The sequence below is a fragment of the Fulmarus glacialis genome, unplaced genomic scaffold, assembly GCF_000690835.1.
Source record: "Fulmarus glacialis isolate BGI_N327 unplaced genomic scaffold, ASM69083v1 scaffold12660, whole genome shotgun sequence".
Lineage (NCBI taxonomy): Eukaryota > Metazoa > Chordata > Aves > Procellariiformes > Procellariidae > Fulmarus > Fulmarus glacialis.
The window spans coordinates 29363-54317 of record NW_009188397.1 but is presented as its reverse complement, the minus strand read 5'-3'; the positions used below and the strand labels follow the sequence as shown (position 1 = coordinate 54317).

General features: G+C 38.1%; 1 protein-coding gene across 1 annotated transcript in view; it reads right to left on the bottom strand.

Annotated features, from left to right (window-relative positions):
• The window catches only part of CCDC141 (coiled-coil domain containing 141), a gene marked incomplete at its 3' end in the record, with an annotated part of 71045 nt that extends 61817 nt beyond the window's left edge, over positions 1-9228 (bottom strand). Inside the window, exons 1-2 of the mRNA XM_009578477.1 lie at positions 9127-9228; positions 7378-7500 (exon numbers count right to left, since the gene is read on the bottom strand). Of these exons, the coding sequence (XP_009576772.1) occupies positions 7378-7500; positions 9127-9228 (225 nt within the window). The remainder of the gene's footprint in view (positions 1-7377; positions 7501-9126) is intronic.
• Positions 9229-24955: the final 15727 nt, after the last annotated feature.

The window sequence follows — 24955 nt, the reverse complement described above, 5'->3', positions numbered from 1 at the left end:
TGGATTTTTCTGGAAAGTTTCAAATAAAACATAAAAATTGACCATTTCTAAAAATAAGAGGAAGGAAGAATACATCATTACGAGGTACAAGTTTTGCTGAGGAGCTCTAGCACACACAATCTGCAGCAAGGGGCTTCAGAGGCTGGATGACCCTGTGGACTGAGGGAACACAGGATTAAAATGGTTCTTTCTTCGGTTCTGAGTGCTTGTGTTTGCAGTCTTGGTAGTTTTTACCGCACTAAGAAATGTAGCCATGATTAAGAACATATATAATTTAGTATACTCTTTACGTATTTGTTTAGTTACTGGAGTACAAAGGAACACGGGAGCCACTGTATTTTGGTACAAAGTTACTATAATTTTATACTCCAGGTCTAGCTAAAATTAGAAATGCAAATATAGCATACCACAGAATTATAATTAGCATATCACAGATCGGGAACAGAGTATTAGATGATAATATATAAATTAAAAATAGGTCAAATTCTGCACTTTCTTAATTTTCATGAGTGGCAGACATCTTGCAAAACTTAATTCTACCAGTCTCTTTAAAAAAAAGAATGTATGCCTGTTCACGTTAAAAAATTCCCAAATTATTTTAAAAACGAAAAATGCAAATATTTTAGGTACAGTCATAATTTCATAGGTAAAATTGATTTCACTCTTCCTGAACTTCTTTAATGATTTGCATCTCAAAAAACCAAAAACTGCATATCAGTAAAGTTTTCACCTTCTGCTTCCTCAATCCAGTCATCATAAGATATGCGTTTTCCCTCTGAAATACTATCCAATATTCCTTCTTAAACAGGCAGCAGCTCCTGAATCAATCTAATTTATAACTAAAATTCACAGTCTTCAGTAGTTTATGTCAACACAAACAACAGAGATTTAAATTATTAGCTATAGTACAATCAAGATCTCAGAAGAGAAGAACTCAATAAAACAAAGATCCATGAATTTTCATCCCCTAGTAAGATTACACAACACCTGGGTCTTCAAGTTCAGGCCCCTGGGTCTTCGAAACAATAATTTCAGACAGTCCTTTTCACAGATATTTCTTATTGCCAATCAAAATCACCTAGGATTTTTGCCCCTTTTATTCCCATTGAAAATCTATTTTGGGACATTGCTCTGACAGTTAGAAACCTTTTCCAGCCTACCTCTTTTAATGATCTCCATGTGCTATATATATTCCCATGCCAGCAGCGGCCTTCGACTTAAGCAGTTGGTTTCCTGTGGTGCTTATCCATGCAATATATTTATGAGAATCTCAGTCTTTCTGCTAATCCAAAACAACATTTTCTTAGTCCACTTTAAGAAATAAGATGATACTCTTCCCTTTGATATCCCTACTAGGCACCTACCTTCAGTTCAATGTCAGCTTTTTTCAGTATAGATGACAAGAATCCTAAATTTCCACTCATACTTCCCAATTCTCTTCAGAATAGTTGCAAGTATCGGATCCTAGACTGTTTCCACAGCCATGGTGGTTAATAGCTGTTCCACAATCAAGCAGTAAACTTAAGGCCGCAACAGAAGTTCTTCCTATTCACTTTAACTGCACAACCTTATACTTGGACTGTTGAACTTTATAATATTTCTGTTGTTATATTACTGAAGTTCATCTGCTTCCTCTCAACCTTCTTCCTTTTATGATCAGGTTCATTATTTCATGATGAGGTTCATGATCAGATTGCTCCCAATGAGCAATATTCTCATCAGAACTGGATATCAGATTGCTCTGGAAGGAGAGAACTTTTAAAAACTCTCTGCCTTTTGTTCCTTTTTTCTATCTATTTCTGTCTGCCATTGTTATTTCCTGAAAAACAGGTAGGGCTTGTCAAACTCTTTGAGCAGACTCGCGTGCACAGCTGATTGGATCACACATTTCTCTCATAATTTCGGATTTATATCTAGTTTATCTTTAAATCCTGATCCTGCTCAGTGGTTTCTTTCCTTCTTCCTTCCCTATATTTCTTTTCATTATTATTTTGGGCCAAATTTCAGACTTTAGCTCATGTTTAAAATAGTACAAAGGTCCAGCTTCAGATTCTTACAGTGAATATTCTAACTTGGAATTTTCAGAGGTGTAAACTATCCTCCCCACTGAGATGCTGCTAAAATTAATCTTTGTTTATAGGCAATGCTGAAATTATACAGCACAAATAGTTATTAACTTGAAGCCCAGAAAGTAGTCATAAAACTATTTTGAGACAAATACTATTACAGTGGGAATTTTGTCTATGCAAATATTGAAACGTGTGAGTGAGCTGAACTAGCATTGAAAAAATATTTATTAAATCTTACCTTTTGCTTTCTTTCTTTTTTTTCAAGTCACTTGCAAAAATCCGCTCTGCTTTATGATGAAAATGCAGCTGAACTTTGCTGCTAATTGTACTGTTGGGCACCTCAATAATTAATATTTAATAATTCAGAAGATATTAACAAATATTTTTTCCATAACAAGTTTACTGAAAAATAAGCATTATGAAAATATTTTTACTTGAAATAACTGAAAGACTTATTTAAAAGATACAAAATGCAAAAAATGAGCATATTATATTATCACTTTTTGAATAATGTAATTTCCTAATTTGTTTTTCTTGGATATTAGCATATAAATTACTATTTTGCATTTACGCTCTGTGAATTGAAGTAAATAAAATAATTAGGAGCAATCTTCAGGTTCATGAGCCAAATTAATAACAGTGTTGGTTTTAAACTTAAGTTTATAGGCTCAATTTATTTCTGTTTTGTAGTGTTTCTGCCACAGTCTCTTTCATGATAAAAAACAGAACTTTGGAAGCAAACTAAGAATGCCACTGTTTGTCTTAGTGGGGATTTTAACACTGTCATAGCCAAAAGCATGGCAACACACGCACAGTCTGTTTTTTTTTAAATCGTCCAGAAAGCATTAATATTGGGACATTCAGACACTAAGACAGCATGTTATCTCCAGATAGGGCTTCTGTTGGAAACGACTGTTTTACCATTTCCTGTTCAGCATTTATTCTTTCAATTCTATTAACAATAACATGTCTGTTTCCTAATCCATAAACATTTGAAATGGGGACCTTTTCAAAAGTTGTATTCTGCTTTTTATTAAAATAGTAGGGTGTTCCCAATGCCCAAATTCAATGGAACAAATTTAAATCAGTAATGAGTATGATAGAGTACCTTCTATCAAAGGAAGGTATTTTGGATATGTTTTTTCCTAATGCCCTAAGGTACACACATCAGTTTTTATCACAATAATTCTGAACATTAAAAGCAGTAAAGAAATGTTCTAAAAATTACTGCTTTCCCATTCAACAGGTCTGTTCCTTCTATTACCCTTTAAAGTACCATCTGCCTTATTGAGTGCCAAACTGGTTGTTCGGGTTTTTTTAACTCCTGTTAACATTGCTAAGTCAAAAACAGTTCCCTGGAATAGTGAGCTGGGTTACATTTCTTCCTCCCCAGCATCAGAAGTACTAGAAACTGATCACTGTGCCAAATTTTGTCCTTCCTTACACTTATGAATCCTCAATGTATTAAGTCAGTGAAAGAATGGCCTGAATATTTTGATTATATCTTACAGTACATATACTGGGATGAGAATAATGCAGCTAAAAAGCGAAAGGATGATCAGAACCCAGAATGAGTTTGCAAAACAACACAGGATAATGCCAGAATGGTCAACTATTCCATAAATTATCTTCTAAAAGTCCATAGTATCTTCTAAAAGTCCACAGGTTCTTCAGCACTGATTCCAAAGATGTGTTTAGTATTAATTATCTAACTCTTCCCTTAAGCAGGACTAGTTTCACATTGAAATCATTGCTGGTTCAGGAATTTTTGCCTGTCCTGTACAAATGCTTAACTTTGAATTGGGTTGAACTAATCCAGTCCAAGCAAAGTTAAGCATATGTGTCTCCAGTATTGGTATCTGTCAGGAAACATGATTTGTTTTGCATCTTTTTAATACAACAAAAAAAAGAAATAGAAAAACAATTCAAAGCTGCCTCACTGTTGTACTTTAAATTCAGGTGACTGAAAAATTCCACAACATACAAAATTGCATCCACTTCCTGGGGATCCAAGTGGAGAAATTCGTAATTATACTGTTTTCTACTCATAAACCATTTCTAGCTCTAAAATTAAAAAACGTAAGGGTTCCATCCTCCCTTCTTTTTAATGAAGCACAGTAGAAAAAAACCCCTTTTTTTCCTCTTGCTATAATGTAACTTTCTAATCTTCTTACTTTGAAAATTTACAGACTGATAAAAAACAAATGAAGCTAATATGGCATTTAGCAACTTTTTAAATTCAAACAAGTTTAATCATGGAAGCAATTCAGATCATCATCAATATAAATATTAAGTGTAATAAATACACTATTTTGAATTAAAAGATCTTTTTTGATGGGTATTCGTAATATATTTTATGGAAGCCTTCACTTTCATAAATGTGCTGTTCTAACAAGGTATTTCTGATTTGCTATATGCCATATTAGCATGACTACAGTTGCATATAAATGTTTTAAAAATATATGTAAACCTGAGATAAAATATCACAATGTTGCCACATAACTGGAACAAGTTTTACTTGAGCACATTCCAAATGCCAAGGTCTAATTAAGAGCAAAAATATATATGTTACAAGCAGCCATAGACTATCATTGATAGAGTCAGTTGGAACAAGATAGTCAATGAAAATAATAACTAGTAGCTGATATGGAAAAATTAAAAACTGCTCTGGATAAGACCGCAGCTGGGAGAACGTTCATGTATTTGTGTAATTAATATTGTTAAAATTTATAAAATTATGTCGTTCACGACGGGTAAAAGATCAAACAGAATTGCATATACTGGACACCATCAAAACAAGGACCATCTAACAACTGCAATTTTGTGTCATCCTTTCAACCCCTGTCCTGCCCACATTTCTAAATTCTTTTTTATCCTCTCATAAATCTTTATGTCCGTAAATTTTGAAAACTGAAACATTACTACCTCTTTATCTATCTTCACATAACTAATGCATAATTCATGAACAAATGCTAAGTGAAAAATATTACTATAATCAATACTTCAAAGATTGAGAATCATTTGTGTAAAAACTTTTGATCAGTGGATTTAGTAACTTAAGACTGAGTAATTACTGACAAGTGTTAACAGCTTACTATAAGACAGAAAGGGTTGTGTCTGAAAAATGCACAGTCAGTACAAATTATGACAACATTGCAGTCCTGTATTATTGCAGCTCTTAAATTATTGAGGAAAATAGTAATTTTGAACTTAATCCTTTTATAGAATGTTCATTAATCAATGGTGAATTTTGCAAGGACTGCAGGTATAAAACATGAAATAATGAGTATTTGTTCCTGATATATTTGGATGACAAGCATTCTTTAACAGTTTATGCATAATAAATTTTCTGATCTGATATAATCTATTAAGTTTTGGGCATCCAAATAAGGATCTGTCATCTGGGTTCAAGCCATCAGTCACAAGGCCTCACAAATAAGAGTGAAAAATGTTAGTGTTTTCATCAATATTAACTAAAATATTTGTGATTATTTTATTATTTTACTATTTATTGTGAGCAGAAAACAAGGTAAAACACTGCTAAATGAAAAACAAACTTAAGGTTCCATGCATCTAAACTAATAGGAATAGAAAGTCAAACATTTGATGAGCATCAGAGCATGAAATGCTTTTGGATTATTTAATTTTTTCACTATTTAATTAAATTTTTAATGAAAAGAAACATATCCAAAACTTAATTTTAGTTTAAAGATTTTAAAACAAAAATGGAATAACAGCTTGGGGATACATCTAGAGATTTCATCTATCACAGCTTTTTTTTTTTTTTTTTTTTTTTACTTTGTTTTTTACTTTCTGTTTTCTTTAATACAATGTTTTTAAATTGGAGCCTATGGAGGGGACTTTATTGTTTTACTGTCCTTGTTCATGTCCTTACAAGTTTTCAGCCACACCTACAAGGTCTCTCTTGGAACAATATTTACATTATTTTCTTTCCCTTAGCAAATAATATTTAATATAAATATATAACACTTTAAGGTTTGACTTGATGGTAAAATGTTATTTGAACCTTTGTGTTTCTTTTAAAGATTGTAATTACTATGTTTTCTTTTTCCTCTCTTTAAAGTTTATTTTTGATAATTAGGAGAAAAAACTTAGCTTCTTCCTGTTGTCAGTATGTAAGAACTCAGCTAATGCTGAATTGCTCAGACAGGATACAGCAGCTTGTTCGAAGAATGCCTGAGTGTAGCACTGATGGCAATAAAGATGAGGCACTCGCATGAGTAAAGATAGTAGAACCACCCTCTCTGGTTTTGGGGTGGTTTTTTTGTTTTGGGTTTTGGTGGGGTTTGTTTGTTTTTGTTTTTGGTTTTTTTTTTGTAATGCTATTCTTCATAATATTCAAAATCCACACTATGCACCATATTAGATCATATTCTATATAATGTACTAAATCACCTCATGTTTGAGATTTATAATGACTGGGGAAGCACAGTCACTAGTATTAAATCAAGTGCACTTGATCCTATCCAGATCATGTTTGCTCTTTCAGATCTGAATTTTATGTAATCTCAAAAAAAAAAAAAGATGGAATCTATTAAGGTAAGTTGCTGTGCACAGCTCCAAGATTTTAAAGGAATTTATTTGTCTACAGATATAAAGTCAATCTGCCCTATCAAAACATGAAAACAAATTTTCTTCTTAGGTGCCTTTAGACTCTTCTCAGTGTCAAACATCCATGTTGAAAACAATTCATCTTTTTCACGCAAGCATGTCACTGTTTCCAAATGCCACTGTTTTTATAATCTGCTCTCAAGAATGCTAAAATCTGATTTTAGGACTGTCACTTAGCTAAAATCTTCCTAGCTCAAGACAAGCAATATTTAATGTTACAATATCATTCTTACCATAACTTACATCAATTAATATTCAATAAAAACGTGCCTGGAATATCTACTTCACACAAAGAGCTTGCTTGTGTTTACAGCTGTTATAATCTAATCAAACTTTTCATAACATTGGAGAATAAAAAAAAAATTGACATTCCATTATGTTTAGCAGTTACTGAGGGCTATAGGAATTTTTCGCTTGACTTGACAGTAATGTATAAAGTGGAAAAAACAGGGCATCATTTACTGTTGTCAGAAAATAGTAATTAACACTGAGCATGTTTTCCAGTGCAGAGGCGTAACTTTGATCTGTTACACTGGCAAAGGCTGAACATATTTTTTTCTATGTGGAGTTTAACCTAACAACCACATTGCAACAGGAGGCCCAGGCAGCTATGTCAACTGTTGTACCTGAACTACAATGACTAGGTGTATTTTTGTGTGGTCTTATCACATCTTACCTTAAGTTTAGCTAGGAGGAATTCATGATCTTGCAGTAGTTTTTTAGTCTCATCTTGATTGCTGCCAATTTCTAATAAATTTGGTGTTGATTCAGCCAGCTGAAGCTTCACCCATTTTCCACACTGTAATAAGTAAACAATTACAGCCTTCAGAAAACACAAGTTTTCCTTCATTTATTTACTCACACAGACTCTCAGGTCACAATACTTTCCACGGTCATAGGAGCACAGGGACCCATAAACTTGTATTCAGCTGCAGAATGAAGACACAGAGGATACAACATAAACTTCACTTCATTTGAAACAGGTATCAAAACCCCAGACTCTAGTCTTACCCAATAGCTACTGTGATTTTGGTTTTGCCTGTGAAGACTGAGATCATCACAATGAGCCAAAAATGTTTCTCCAACTCATCTCCCCTTTCAGCTGAAGGTTGCATAGATAGTTAAGGAAACTTGGTGGGTGGAGAGGTGGGCGGAAGGTACAAATATATTACAGCAGATGCAAAAGCCATAACCCCAAATCTTATTTCTACCACAGAGTATTTTCTGTATACTGAATATATAGAGAGAGGGATTGCACAACTAGCAGCAGGGACACTGAATAGCCTTTGGAATAGGAACCCAAACAGCAATCTCCCATTGTGTCCCAGAGGATACAGAAAGAAAGGAAGCTTGACAGCAACCCAAAGCATGACTAATTCTTTCCTCACTGTGTTGCAGAACTGCTACAGTCTGAGAAGTATAACTCAGAGAGGATGGTGATAAGGAACGAAGCAGTGATGTCACTGGAGGCTAGCATGGTTCCCACAGCACACAGGGGAACAATAAATGTCTTCACCCTAAACTTAAGCCTCCTTGCAACAAACTTACTCCCCTGCGGCAGCAGACAGTCTCCCAGGAAGGGTGAGAAGTGATAGGAGAGAACCTTCCCACCGGCACAACTCGGGTAACCCCATCCTGAATAATCACCCTAATTCGGTGACAGCCCAACTTATTATCACCTTATTCTGCATTACAGATAAACTAGTGGCTGAGTCTAGTGTGTTTTCCAAGCTGCTTGGAGAATGAAGAATCAAACTGCCAATAAATTCCAGGTGGGATTCAGTACCTAGGCATCTAGCTTTACTCCCCATGCCAAATTTTGTGTAAGGTGCGGATTCCAGCTCACAGAACAGGCCTTTAGCTGCTTATGAGCACAACTATATACACAAAAGGGCTTCTACTAAAACACATGGGAATATGAATTCATAGCTTTCAAAAATAACCACTCATTATCAGGTTTAGGCTTTTTTTTCCCCAGCAAATACTTCAAAAAAAGACACATAATCTGCATTTATGGAGTTGGTAGACTATTTATTATATAAAAATTATTGCTGAGTATAGTTTAAAAAAAACTCTTGAGGAGTCTCAACCACGATTAAAGGTAACATCATGCTTATTAACACATTTTCATGGCACTCTGCATTTATCTCTTACTTTTCAAACAGAGTAAGAGGAATTCCTTGCCTCTAAGAGTCTACGTATTTTAGCCAAATTATTTATTCTATTTAAAAAAAAAATACCACAAACAGAAATTGTGAACAGAAAAAAGTGTTAACTTCCAGGGAAGTTCTATTAGATATTAACTGATTACATGACCTTGCCTTATCATTTTATGCTAACTATTCATTCGCGCAGAACATTTAAAAGTAGTAACCACTCAGCAACAGAAAGCCAAGAACAGACATGCTAGCAGTTGCTGCCTTACCTTAAGTACAGCTATAACAATACTGGCATCCCCAGCCTGAACAGCAACTGAACTGACTGTTGTTGTAGAAAGCTTCTGCTCCGAACTGGCTTCATTTGACATGGTGTTTCAAAATGGGACTTCATACATTAAAGCAGACTCTAAAGAAATGCTCTTGCAAGGTCCGCTGTTCATTTCAGAAAGCAACAGAGTTGCTTGGATTCATTCAGTGAAACAGCTCAGCTAACACTGATTAGTCTGCCAAAAGGAAAGAACAGGAGGTTAAAAATAGACAACTCCATTGAGTTTATCATTCTTGAGAGAGGTTTGACACACCCCTAGTTTGGTAGCATTAGGCTGCCTGTTCTTTTTTGTCACCATCTGAAGTGTGAAGGGTTTCTTCCATGAACATCACCTGACCCTGGTTAACCAAAGGAAAAAAGATTCTCAGATTAAAACAGCTAGAAAAATTTTACTATTGAGTCTATACAGACAAACCCAGTGTTCTGAGGTTTCAAAACATGCAGATATACAATCTACATTTTCACATTCTACAAGTAAAATATTTTCTCGTTTACTAGTTACTGAATATATTTGCTCAACATAATTCTTCCGCTGAGTCAAAGTATTTTAACAGGATGAACATGTGTACGTAAGTCAGATGCTGAATCAAAACAGACAGAGGGTTTTCAATCCAAAAATATTTAAAAGTATAGTGACCATAAAAACCAGAGAAGGAAACCAAGTACTTTGTGTGAATTCTTAAGGACTGTTTTATTCCTGCCTAAGTTTAAGATACCTGCTTTTCAATTTAATCATATATTCTTTCTATAGTCTTCATTTTGTTCTAAATGAGCATAAGGAAGACATCTCTAATAATTGAACTACACTTGAGCTTTTTATTCAGTGCAGGGCAATTAATAGACACGTTTAAATCACAGTATTGGTTTGGCATATTAATTCTATTGCCAGAAGCCCGGAGCATGCCACAAGTAGCCTACAGTACGAGACAGCAGCTGCCAGGTTTCCTTCCACAGAACAGCTGAGAAAGTGACACTGGTGTTTAGGTTTGCAGGTCACTCTGGAAACACAATTCCACCCAAGAAACTACATGCATAACTCTCGTCTAAGCATCTGCTTGCTTAATTTGTTTAAAAATATGTAACATTTAGATATGTTTTTATACAAACTAGATTTGCTAATTGCAAACCAGAACAGACACACCTGCAATGAAACCAAGATCTGGAAGCAAATTCTAAAATATTTTGGACTGGAAGAAACTTAGGGTAATTACAGGGAATTTGAACAGATGTGTCAAGGTCTGGAATTTTTTGTCTTTTTTTTTTTTGTTCATTTCCCCTCCCCCCCTCCAATTGTTGGCAGATTATAATCTTAATCTGATTGCCATCTTCAAACCATGAGTTTCAAATGGGGTATCCAGAAGCATGTTGTAGTGGTTTGTGCTGAACTAAATAGGCTTGGCAAATCAAATCAACGATTTTCCTATTCCTATTCAAAACAGAACCACGAACCCTCAAGCTGCCAACAAGGGAACAAATATCACAGTTTTCCGGAACTCCTTGTAAGACCTGTGAGAGGCCCATGGACCCCACCACTGAAACATTATATAGATACTCAAAAGAGTCCTGTGGGTATTCATATAATAGGTATGGCAGAAAAAAAATGTTTGAAATTTAACGGCCACACAAAAACTGGAGGGTAGAAATCCTGAAAAAAACCTCAAAACTGAAACAGAAGAAAGTGCCCTATTTTGGTTTGATTAGAAGATAGATCCGTTGTACAAAACTTGCTAAATACTCAAGATTTCCAAAAAATATTCCAGAAGACAAGTGACTGGATTTTTTCACACTGCAGGCAGGACTGAGAAAAAATAGGACTTGACTGCTGGAAAAACTGATTGGAAAAAACCAGCCTGACCTCTTGTTAGTCTTATAAAAGGAGTTACAAACCAATTTTGGTACTATGTCAAAGTGTGTCCTTGAGTTTTTGTTCTCTCAGAAGCACATTTTCAGTGTACTTTTTCATGGCACAAGTTGGGCCAATCCATCATCTCACTAGGGTAGCCAGACATAAGAGCTGTTTTTCATTCAGGTTAAATGAGGAATCATTTTTCATAGTGCTGACAGCTGGAAATCACGGAAAAACACCACACACAAGAAGTTGACCATAAAGCAAGTTTGGCAGCAGCTGAGTCAAGTGATTCAAAATGTCTGATAACACATGCATGGATATTGTATTTATTTGGCTTATGCTAAGCATACAAGATAGAGACAGGGAAACATCAGAGTAGCAGGCAGAGAAAAAGTAGCATGGAATCAGAAAAGAGCTTATAGCACAACCCTGGGAAAAAAGGCTGAGGATTTTGGCATTGCATGATGATCTATTTCAGCTGTGTCCAGGGAAACAAAATTTAACAAGCATGCCTTAAAATTTAACAAGCATGCCTTTCTCAGTTTTGTTCACTTACCTACCTGTCATCTGTTCCTCTGTCTGAAACAAACAAAAATCCTGCTAGAAGCCAGAAACAGGCAGTCTATCTGTGTCAGTAGAGAGAAATATCTTCCCTTTGCTATTGCTGTGTGAAAGACGGAGAGTAAGAATGACAAGAGGAGACGGGCATCCACTGCTGTCCACAAGAAACAATGAAACTGAACAAATGAATGAAGGAAACAATCTCAGGAAAACAGAAAAAAAAGATCAAGTCTCTCTAGTGTAAATAATGTCAGGTATTATCTGTAACAACTGTATGTAAAAAGGATTTGAAAGGTAAACGTGATAAAACTCATTTCATTTTCAACATGGAGCGTGTCTTAGCAGCTTTTTCCCATGTGTGGCAAGGGAAGTGCGCTAATCACAGTTTTGACAGTTATGCATAGGAAAAGGGCCTGTCTTTCTTGGAGATAAGTTGCTTTTTGTTCAGAGCTTTGGAACTGCCAGTGCACTATGAAAATGCCTCTGGGAGAGACAAAGTTCACTCCCTGCAGCTGCAAAGACATGAGGTCCTTCACTTTGACTGGTTTGTAAATGTAACAGGTCTCCTTTTCTTTCCTCATCTCACACCTGGGAGAACAGCCATACACAGCAAGGGAGGGAAGGAGAACAAGAGAAGGAAGCATCCCTCAAACAGATGGGTTTCATGTGGCTTGGAAAAAGGTACATAACCACTGCTTCCCTCTGGCAGCCCCACCTGAATGAGGGACAAAGATGTCAGACTTGAGTCTGTCATTGTTCCTTTTTGCTGACTCCTAAAATCTTTCCTTTTGAGTAGGCACCATTTTCAGTTATCGTCAGGAATGACGGCATGAGGGCATGAAAGCAAGCAGTCTGCAAGTCTCCCCAGGTTCATAAAGAGGGGACTGTGCAGCCACGGAGGTCACATACAAGGGTGAGGGTTGAGCAGGAGGTAGGTATTTCTCCTGGAAGAGGCTCCTCTTTACCCTACACTGGTTCAGTAAGTTTCTAGGATGACAAACTGACTGCAATCCTAACCAAGTTTTGTCATTCCTAAAAACCAAACCCAAGTGTGATAAAAACCATCCTGGCAGCAGTAGCAGTCAGGAGAGGAAGGCGGGAAACAGAGACGCCTCCTCCCAGAGGTCAAAAAGTACATGAATGTCATGTGGGGACAGTAACTTGTAACACCATCTCTTTCTTAAGACTTAATCAGAAAGAAGTGTTTCTTGCAGAGAACCACACTATGAAGGCTGCCAGAAAACAGAAGGAAACTGAGGCACATACAGACATCACTCTCTTGCTCAGGGCCGGAGAGGCAGGACAAGTGGGGGCCAGGCACAAACTGACTTCACAGCACCCAGAGGCAGAGCAAGGAATACCGCAAGCTACTCCACTGCCCCCAGCACGGCTATGAGATTCGGACACAGGCCACAGCCGAGGGAAGTCTGTCCTCCCACGACCCCCGGACCACCCAGGGGCGAAGGGCAGCCCGGCCCAGCCTCGCTCCCCTCGCGGCAGTGAGGTGTTTCTGCTGCCAAAGTTACTGGGGCAGGGCAGGTGCACCGAGAGGGGAGGAAACTCTCCCCGCTCACAAAAGCAAGGTTATTATTGCCTGCAAGAGGGAGGGAAAGGGCTGGACAGGGTAAATGAGGTTAACTTCAGGTAGGTAACAGCTGAAGCACAGGCAGAAACCATTTCCCTTAGAGTCGGCTTAGAGTCCATGAGCTTAAGAAAAGGCAGCCCTAAAATAGCCCAGGACCCTGGTGGCCCCAAAAAGGCGGTTGTGCTGTCTTTGCCACCGTGGAAAAAGAAGGCACAGAAGCCCCTGTAAAGGGCTAGGACACAGCTGTGAAAGACCGCCTGAGGGCTAAAAGACACCGCGCTTCCCCCCAGCAAAAAATGGTAAGAACGAACCATGGTCCGTGTTGCCTGGATTATTGTTTGGTAGTTCCCAGCTTCGTTTTACTTAAAAACATACAAGTATAATGAAGCATTATAGCTTGTATCTTCCCATTCTTCCTGTGCATCACCGTAACAAAAACCCTTCTACTCTTGCTGCTTCATCACCAGTCCTGAAGACACTTTATACTATTCTCAGAAAACAGCACGAAGAGAAAAAGCTACCCAAAAAGCATCATCACACAAAGCAGAGAAAAGACCAAAAGCAAAGGTATCCTGGTTCATCCCTGTCACACTGAACATGTCTCCATGAAAGAAAAAAAACAACACTGCTAACAGTAAAACCAACAATGTATCGGAGATCAAGAAACCAGCAAACAGTTTGATAATTCAGAGCAATGGTAAGAGCAAAATCGCTATTTGTTTGCTTCCAAGGACAACAACATTTAAAAAAAACCGTACAGTAAACAGACCTGGGGTGCAATGACAGCTGATACATTTCAGTCCACTGGTCATTAATTTTTCATGTCCTACTCCTTCATGCCAAAACACTCTTCCCTATATCCCTCTTTTTGGATCCTAGAGGATTTCCACAATGCATACATGCTAATTGTACCTAGCACTTGTCAAAATAGTACCTAAATCCCTACTATTTATCAAATGATAGAAGATATCCACCAAATTTAACAAGGGCTTACAACCACATGTTAAATCACTTCAGCCTCCACTCTTATTTTTAAGAAAGCTCATATAGCCTTTAAATTTAGAAGCCTCCAGCTTCTAAGTGTTATCTAAACAAAGACCATTCTTTCTAGCATCTGTTATTTAAAAAATTGTCTTTCTATTCTTTACCTGGCTTATATACAGGGTAAAGAGGAATGCTGACACATAGGGACTGCTTACATTTTTATTCAGTAGGCATCATGATACTTGAATTCCTGAAGAGTGTACAATCGCCCTGATTGTTTTCAAATATAGAGAAATAATAAACCAGGCTTGGTGGCAACGTGCTCATCTGATCTGCTTTCTTCTTATCTTGTTATCTTAGCACGTGACTCAAGATGGGCAGCATAGCAGACTGAGGTAGCATGAGGTGTTGGGATCTCCACTCAAGAACCCCTGCAGCAAAACAAATTTCTCGTTCTGAGAATGCATTAAAAATTAGTGCTTTCAGAAAGAACCTCCCTTCCTTGTTAAATGTAACACTGTGCAAAAAATTTATTTCTTTAGATTCTTTACTCGCAGATAAGCTTGAGGAGATTTCATACAACAATAAACTGGAGGAAGAGGACAAAAAGCACCTTAGGGAAAGGAAGAGAAAGAGAGAGAGAGAAGAGCACAGGTCCCCATGATAATTCTGAAGCCATTGGCAGCTCTGACTGATTAACAGATGCACCTCTAAGCCAACTCATCTGAACAGATGTCTCCAAATGCAACCACATTAATTACGTGGTATCATTTTTCTTTGCAAGTTTAAATTTATTTTGCTGTCATAGCTAATAAAAAACACAAGTTGGATTTATATCTTTCCTTAAAGTGACAGCTACAGGAAAGATTGAAAGAAAAAAGTGACTTGATGGCTATTCAAGTGTAAATATGGCAAAATATAAACAATGAAAATTTTAACTATTGAACAGGGTTAAAAGATTAAACAAGACGGAAAACAATACACAAGTGTGAAGCACAAAGTGATCACATCTCATTCTCTCTCACATCCCAGGTGAAGAGACCAGCATGTCCTCTTAAGTTTACTGAAGAAATGGCAGTTCCGTTTCCTCAGAATCAGCTGGAGAGTGGACTTACCCCAGCAGCACCCCCGGCGAGCTCAACGTTTCTGTCTCACTGGGTGTTGTCCAAAACAAATGCTGCACAGCCTATGGAGCTGTGCTCTGATGAATACAAAAATGAAGCAGTTTTAACAGCTCACAGGTGGCACGTACACTACTCAGCCCAACTGCAAGCTTGTCAACAGAGAAAACGGTGGCCCAGTGTATTCAACTCTGTCAGGAAAATGAACAGACATTAGGCAGTTCATTAGTCCGTTGTTCAGGCTCGAGCAGCAGCAGCAGAAAGAGAACAGTTTATTACACAAAATTAGTACATTCCCTCACCCGTGCCTGTAAGGAAAGCCAGCAGGACTTTTGTTACTAAATTCCTTGGGAGCATTTGAAATTCCTTCCTGATGTGGTGTGTTAGCACAGTGAAGTATGCACTCTGCACCAAATATAGACGGGAGACAGGCTACGCTTTCTCCCTGTAAAGGAGGAAGATTAAGATGCAGATTGTAACCTACATCTAAGTCTCAAGGCAGCTACAAATTGTCCCACTAATAAGGTAACTGCAATGACAGTTTTGCCCCATGCCACTAATTTCTGTGTTTAACTTACATTTACAATTTAGCTGTATTAAAAGACTGTTTCCCTTTAATTATTTTCCAATGTTTATACATGAATACAGATGTCTCTATTAAACTTGTGAAATAAAAACATCAGTTAAAAATCACACAGGCTATTCAAAGAGACAGTTACATCAGCGCAACTGGGTTCTTAAGACCATCTTTTAAAAGTGAAACATCTCTGTTCAATCTATCAAAAGTAATCAGCCAGCAATGATGCAAAAAGATCAGTATGAGTCATTCATTTAACAGGAGACTAATTAAATAGATATTATCATACTAACCACACCAAAACATTGAAGCCATATTGTTGCTATTGTTTGGAAGAGTTGATTTAACTGGACACATATTTCAGAAAGCTAAATTTAGAACAAGTACAGAAGTATGCTACACAGCCACATTTCTAATAGCACATTACTTTAGACATCTGTTATTGGGGAGGGTTTATTCAGAAAAGAAAAATTCAGCAGGGAGTTTGAATTTTAAGTGTTAAAGAACAACGAGGCTTTCCTTTTTTGAAAGTAATTTATCAGCAGAGTTATAAATAGCAGAGCTTTGTCTTGTTTTAAAGAGATAACTCCATTTTATATAACTTGAAGGTTCACACTGCTGAGCATTCCTCTGCAAGTTCTTGTCACACATTTCCCTCTTCCAGATCACGGTACCTCAAACAGCAAGCACGTACCGGGTCCTGCCTGTCCCTTTCACGTAACTCCTGAATTGTGTGAAGAGGTTAAAAAGCAGAAAGTATTGAAATCTTCCCCCCACCCCCTGCCGCTTATTTGTCTGGAACTGGGTTGTTAGACAGATGTGTGCTCGCTGCTGACACCCATGTAACAGAGGCGTGACTACAGGGTATGAGGATACGCCCTCGCTGTTCCCAGTTTAAGTGACCCTTCACACTCTACAAAGGATGGCATGTAACACTTGAGAACTCAAGTCCCACATAAATTTAGGAAGCATTGCCTATAATTAAAAAAACCAACAACAACAACAACTTTTTTTTCCCCCTCAATACTCTTTCAACACTAACTGAAGAACAGTTATGTTGGATTTACATGCTTCAGAGCCATTGTTTGCCATCCATAGCAAAAAGCTCCTGCTGCTGTACAATCACCAGGAATAGGCGATTTGTGCCTTGTTCAGGGCCTGGGTGCTCAAACTTCATTTGATCTGAATGCTGCTGCCTGCAGCAGCAGGTTGTTCCGTGCAATATGGGAGTTTCAGTGGACAGAAACTTGGTATCGAGACTCTTTATATATATCACTGTTCTTCATACTGCTTCCAAGTGACACCATGATGACCGAGCTGTCTGCATGGCAACGTGCAAGACGACATAGTCGGGAGCAGTAGACTTAATCCTGCGGGGAGATCATCTTGAATGAATGTATGCTTATCCTGGTGGACATCTTTTGAGGAAAAACAGAAGCAAAGTGTTTTTTCTGGTACTCCTTTCTACTGGAGTGGTTTATCTTGTGGTCTACCGTGGAAAGAAGCACTGGGCTACTGGAGTGGTTTATCTTGTGGTCTACCATAGAAAGAAGCACTGGACTTGGGAAACTGAGTGCAGGGTGATGAGATCGTATCATCCTTAGGACAGCATCACCTTTCCTGTGTCTTAGCTGGTGGTTTTGATTTCGTCTTTTAGAACCTGAAGAGTAGTTTTTTTTCTCCCTTCTTCTGAGGGGTTGCCGCTGGCTCCATAGATCTTTGTTACTGAAAAGATTTCATCTCTGCCTACTATCTGCTGCTGGGGTGGACAGGGGAGGGACAAAAGCCTTCAGCTGTTTCTTCAGGGAGGAAGTGACAGGAGACAGGAGAGATTAGAAGTTCTCGTTTTTAATCACACAGGCTTCAGCTTTTGTTTGAAACACTACTCTGGGAGTGACAATGCTCTTCCAAACTCATGATGGGCCATCAGTCCTCTTTGCCCATGTTTCCTGGTCCAGAGCGTCCTCACAGCTGGACCTCTACAGTTCCAGAAATGACCCACACAAAAATATGCCAGAAACCAAGGTGTTCTCATGTCCTTTCCCGCGAGAGAACCAAATAGTCCATGGACCAGGACTATAAGTAATAGAGAGCTGTGTTATCTTGGTGTTCTGCACATTTGGCTCACTTGGGCACCAAGACCGGGTATCCCACACAGTGTAGGACCTGGGCAAGTGCTGTGCAACAGGGAGCTGCTACAGAAAGATTTCTGTCACATCTCAAGGTCATGAAGAAATTGATCTCAAAAGCATAGCAGCCCATGCTGTCAAACCAGGGATAGGTGTCACTTTTCCACACCACTGCACCCAGTGCTGCAATATCACCAGAGGCCTCCCTTTCCCCAGAAAGATGTGTAGAAAATCAGTGTCTTTACCTGGCAGTAGTAGGGAAAAACAAAAAGTGGTCTGTCAGCATGTCCTTGTTGGATTTGATTGCAGATTCCAGGGACAAGGACCTTGGATCACCTCTGGAGGGTGCATGCTCCTTTGCAGTCTCCCTCACTGTCATCCCAGGATCTGAAAACCCAGCTCAGCAGCGCTTTCCCACCTGACAGTCTCTTCAGGCTTTTTATACAAGGTATGTGGTTGCTGTGCCCAAGGTGCAATCATTGTTTCAAGTCTTCAAGAACACTGCTTTCACTCCCTTGACTTTGACACAGCATTCCTTCTCTCTTATGCCCAACAGCAGTCATGAAAGTGGCAAACTCTCAGGAGAGCCACTGAGTTGTTCTGCTGTCTGCCCCAAGCAGCTTCTGGTTCTTCCACCACACAGATTAGCGATCAGCCATCTCAGGACCTCAGGTTTTGAGGCAGAAGATGTAACTTTCACAATGGTAAAATAGGGTAAATTGGGAGAAAGGACAATTTAAAAAAGGATAATAAAAAGAAGGACTTCAAACAGGAGGTGGAAGACAAAAGACTGGACAAGATTTTGAACCTGAAGAAGTCTTGATGAATGACAAAGGAGAAGCTGAGGGTTGCGAGAATGAATTAGGGACTGACAATCAACAGTAAATGCAAAGGCACACACGGCACTTGGCCCTTTGTAGAAAGAGAACCATGCCAGGGTATTGAAAGAGCTCTGCATTGTTCAAGAACTTGCTACTGATAAGTCTGTGTTAGGTATAAGCTGAAAGAGCTTGTGGGAAGGTGGCACACACATTGGTCAAGAACCTAATGTCGCATTGTGTTGGATCAATTTAAATGACATTTGGATCTGAGCATCCAGATTAGTTTTATTCTAAAGACTAAATTGTATGTAATAAAACAGTGCTCTGAGAGCCTAACTAACATGCAGCGAATGAACACAGTCAGGAGTTCACTTTAAAAGCGCAGTATCAAACAAATCACTAAATTGACCGTCTGTGACCTTGCTGTCAGTGTCAGACTTGCAAGGTATAGATTCAATCTATGACCCTTTTACAGATACACATTTACCGTAGGCCATCAGCATCAGTGCTGATCAGGCAAACAAACCAGTTGCTCAAATGTATCTTTTCCAAGAGCTTTATCTGTCACAGAGCATCCAGTAACATGTCCAGGATCCTTTTGCCAGCACAAAAGTCTTTTCCCATGAATCACGGAATAATTTATATTTGACCACTTTTCCCAATTTCTCAGACTAGCTTCTTCTAAAGTGTCAGTCCTCTAGTGAACTCTGCAGTCAGCTGCTTTGATTAAGGATCCCCATTGCTTAATTACCTCAGATTTCACACTTGAAAATAGGTTTGCCCAGGACAATAATCACCATCTTTGTTTGAAAAAGGATATAAATTGAAGTTTAATGATATGGTGGATACAAGATTTTCAAGATAATCTACTGTGATCATCCTCACAGTGTGGAGACAAAAGGCAGGCAAGCACTATTGTTGGAATTTGCAGTCAGACACAAAGCAGCACTGGGGACCCTCTATATGTAATGGGATTGGGGGAGGGGGGAGAAAGGAAGTATCAAGTACAACTGTAAACTTCTTGCATTTTTTAAAATTGTAAATTTTTAAAATTTAAATTGTAATTTTTTTAAAATTGGTTTGTTTTTAACCTTAACACAATTTCAATATTAGAAAGCTTGAGGCAGAGACCTGCGGAATATATTCTCGGGCATCACATTAATCGGCCTGAATGTTATGAACTGAGAACAGTACTGTGTCCTCGCTGGCAACAATAACATTGCTAGAGTGCAAAGGTAAAATTCACATAATGCAAAATAAGTTTCAAATTAAGGTTTTGACTGGCCACGTTAAAAATACACTGACATTTTTACAGAAGGTTTACAGAAGATATCATGGCATCACTGGCTCTGCAGTAGGTTTTGCTCCAGCCTGTTCCTATCCTCTAATCTGCAAACGACCATAAATCAGCTCTTGAGGCATCTTGTCAGTCCCTAAGGTAAAAGGGATGTATACCAAGTAAATTTAAAATAATGATAATGCTAATGTATTTGCAAATCCTTAGTGTTTCATATTTGTTTATTTTTGCTCTGGTTCTTTAAAATCATGCAATATGTTTTACAGTACTCTTCAGATTTAAAAAAAAGAATCTTAAATAATCCTCTTAAGTTGCAAGATGGAATATTAGATTTAGATTTTTTTTTTTCCAGTTACTGTGGGCTTTCTATTCCTTTAGCTAAATCAAGAGAAAGTTTAAAAAATAAACTATTTCACTACCTCCATTTTTTACTTCACAGAGCTTGAATCTAACATAAGCAGTTCCAGGAGAGAGTTGAAATATTAAGAGCCACATGTCAGTGAGGAATCCCAGAACTTGGCCTAAATTAATAGATGTTTTTGAGGAGTCCTCTGTCATCCTTTCATTTCACAGAAGTCTTTTCAGAAGGCAGAGATAGACGATGTACCTTAAGTCATCCCTTGTCAATGCAGCAGGGTCTGCAGTAACTAAGTTTTAGAACCTTGCTTTCAGTGTTCCAGGCATAAAAATAGCATGCAAGAGTACTTCATGGGCTGCATAGCTGCACAGCTTTTTTTTTTTTTCCCCCACTTGATCTGATATTTAGTAAGTATTCTGTAATTAAACCCCTTTCTGAGTTACTCTCTCTCTCGCTATGCTAACATTTCTTCTGTTTGTAGGGTATTTGATTAACTGCCTTCAAAGGACGAACTTCATCTTCCCAAACTTCCTTACAGCCCACCTGTTGACACCACATGATTTTTTATAAGTATTTTCATCGTAAAAGAAACTCTTACAACTCACCAAATGGTTTTATTACACTTCCCTTGTTTTCCCTCCTTTCTTTTTGCTGACTACTGTTCTTCAGGTCTCACTACTGTATATAGGAAAACCACCCCATCACCTCAGTGTTCTAAGATGAAAGTGATTTGAGCTGTGCTTTTTATATCCTCTGGGTGTGTGCATGATTTCCATGACTATAACATCTCACTCACTCCCAAATATTCACGAGGTTTCCTTCCTAGCAACCCTGTGAAGCAGGGAATGCAGCTGTCATCCCCTCCCAACACACACACTGGCAGTAGCAACCATTTCATCCTGAAAGTAAATTCTTCTTTGGAAACAATGAAGGAACTCTTTAAAATGTCTGTTGCATCACTTGCAAAGTCTTTGACAAAATTGTTAGTGGAGAAGACAGTTTAGTGGTAGACATGTGGACATATCTCTGATAAGGTCCAGAAGACAAAGCAATACCTAGAGAAGAGGTAACAGCTAACAGTAAATAGCAAAAAACTCCAATAGTTCATCTTTCTGTCACCTGCAGGAGCAAATGCCCTGGCTTCTTCACGAATGACTAGTTCTGCAGAGGTAACGCACCATGAAATGATGCCTGCAAATGGCAGCTACTAACGAATTGGCCATACACGATGGGTGGAAATAAAAACCTTACAAGGCTCATTAAGCATGTGGCTCGCTGCAGCCTTTTGATGCTGTTTCAAGCAAAGCATTAATAAACATCCTGGCTAGAGCTGACCACATTACTGTGTTTCTTTGTCTTGGAGAGGAGGAAGGCCACGCTCTGAGAGGCAGTGAGTGATATAAAGCAGACAGTGGGGCATCACATTCACATCATCACCACAGATATGTGGAGTACCAGTCAAATGTGTTGAATACATTGTGCAATCTTCACCCTGCTGAGACTAGCTTGCCGTTATCTATCATCCAGCAGAGGCTCCAACAGAGGCATGCTGAGCTGCACACAAGCGTTCAGAAAGGGAACAGTCTGCACTTAGTACCAGTTTAGAATATGGCTTGTTCCCAAGTCTCTAAAAGTCGGACTCACACCACACAATCATAATAAATATCAAGTAACCATGCTGTATACTTGCCTGTGGAAGTGGTTAAGACAGACACCATGAAAGCTACTCTCTTTCCTAATAGTCTAAAAACCTTAAGAGGGGAATGGAACATTAAAAGACACTTACCACTTGGCTGAGACTTTAAAAAAAAAAAAATCCTGGCATAATACTTGAGAGAAAGGTCCTACTGAAGCTCTCCAGCCCATTGGAACTCTGCAACCTCTGATCCTGTGAGGCATGGGGATCATGGGCAATCCAGGCATGCCTGGAAAGTCAGCAATGACAGTGGGAATGTGCCGTCACTTACCCAGCATCTGCAACTCTTGCTGAGAAAATGAACACGGGAAGCAGAAACCCCCATTTTTTTTCTACACGGCAAACCAAGCATAACACAGTGAACCATGTCTGAAAATTATACCACTGACATTAACACATTGCCTGCTCCTGCCAAAATGGAGAATAGTAACAAATAAAAATCTGGGTTTTCGAGAGGTATTTGTTTATGTTTTGTTCTGATAGAAAACGTTTCAAGTAACAGGTCTTCCATCAGTTCCTCTGAGAGGCAGTTCTTACAGCTAAGATAAGCCTCACTCTCCATTTTATTTAGATATTTTATAGATTATTAGAATTAATGTTTGGTGTAAGATCTAGGAGAGGGCTCTAAGTTTTTTTAAGACCCAGCCTATAAGCATACTCTGTGGGGAGCATTTATATCCATTCAAATAGAGCCAGTGATTCTCAGGACTTCGCAGACGTCTCAGGGCTCTTCTACTTTGGGCTGTCACAGCCTTATTCTACATGCAATACATACCTACACGGAACTGCCCAAGCATCTTACTATGCATGTTCTAGGACCCACAGCTACCAGGAGACCTCCTTTTCATTATTTTCTAATCTACTTAATGTACATGTTGCCTTCTGACAGTGACAGTATTGTAGCAGAGTAGAGAGAATACGATTGGGATATGTAATGTCAGGATCCTCAGAAAAGCTAAGTGTATTTATACGGTCATAAGTAGAAACCATGTTTTAGCTGGCTGTGCAAAGCAGTCCTACAGGTCATTTCGGCCACGTGCCGTCAGTGGCACGTTTTGCTATAGAAGTTTGACAGAGAATCTGTGGCTAAATCAGCCTTGCCAAAGAAAGACTATTACATACTGACTATTAGAAACTAGGGGTAGTTACATTGGGTCTGCTCAGACATTTTAAGCACAGATGTTTGAGCTTAATAAATCAATAGGATATTTTACATAGCATATAGTATTCCTTTACATAAAAATCCAAAGTGCATTAGAGGTTTCCCAGCAGGAGCTGGTGTCTGACAGTAATCAACGGCTAGCTGTTTGTGGAACAGCTAAAAGGCTTACTAATATGTAAAATATATATTTAAAATTATAGAACTATAAAAACCCCCATGCTTAACAATTTTAAATTACTTTAAGCTTTTAAGCACACTCACTTTTAAGCACACTTTGTGTGCTAGTTACCTGTGTGCAAAAGGGTAGTTTTTCCTGTAGTGTTAGGTAGTCACAACACATTTGGCATTTCAATGCTGTCATGAAACTGCCAACAAAACAGCTTTATTATTTAAAAACCTGGGGTTTATCTGCAATAAAAATCATATGTTGCCATTTCTGTTCATTACTAAAGTAAATTATCTGCACAACTCTTGCTAACACAACCAATTGTTTCCACTTAACAACCTGCTCTTAAGATATTCCAAAATGATAAACTTAAGACTGATTAAAGTTTCCTTTGCTTTTGTTTGTGCTTCAGAAGTTTGAAATGTTAGTCTAGCTCTTGCTCTCCAGCTTATAAACTTTAAATACCATTAGTATCTGGAAAATTAGCTGAACTTTTCCAAGTGAAGTTAAATAAAAAAATTGGGATTTTCACTTCGATTTTTAATGTTTTCCAACCTATTTCCATAACACATTTGAAATTTTAAGAAAGTACATTTTTTTCCTCCTCTCCATTCAAAAGAGAATTTATATGCTGACTCAGCCTTCCTCTTGTCTCTACATTATATTCCCATAATCTTTTACATAGAGACCTATGTAAACTAAAGTCAACTCTGACAGGAAAAGAGAAAGCCTTAATTTTCATTGCTATTTTGAGCTTAAGTGTATCATTAATATTTTACATATACTAAATACTTTTTAATATATCCTGTCTCTAAAAGTTCTTGTATTAGCATAACTAAAATTTTACACTCACACAAGCACCTATTTTTTTATTAATATCTTTGATATTTGATTAATATGTTGTCTTCCAATTTGACAGATTCAGAGGTGTTCACACAAGTTTCTTTAATGATTCACTTTCAGGTTCCAAAATAACCTTGAAGTCACAGAATAACGGTCCTAAACTATCATGTGTTTGGGAGATCTGTACAAAGGGACCCATTGGAAGTGGGAAACCAAACTCATTTTTGTGTGGCTATTTAGTCTTACCTGTATTTCCACACAATAAATCTCCACAAAAAACTACCTCCGCAGAGCATCAGATGAAAAATATCCTCCATATCCTTGCAAAAAGGCATGCAATTAGTTAATTTTTAATAGACTTTTCAATTAAGACACAGTCTTGACAGGCATCAGTACTATAATGCTAGGACTACTTAAGTGGAGGAAACTAAAGTGGGATGATTGTAGGAATCAATGATTTTAAAATGATAGCCCAGTGTACTTTCTAACATCTGATTTTGATTCCCCAGAAGTAACTCTGCAATAGCCTGCACTTTGGTTGTTACGTATTACGAAATTGTGGAAATGACGCACTACAGAAAAGACTCAGTCTACCGAGATTCAAAATGACTGTGCAAG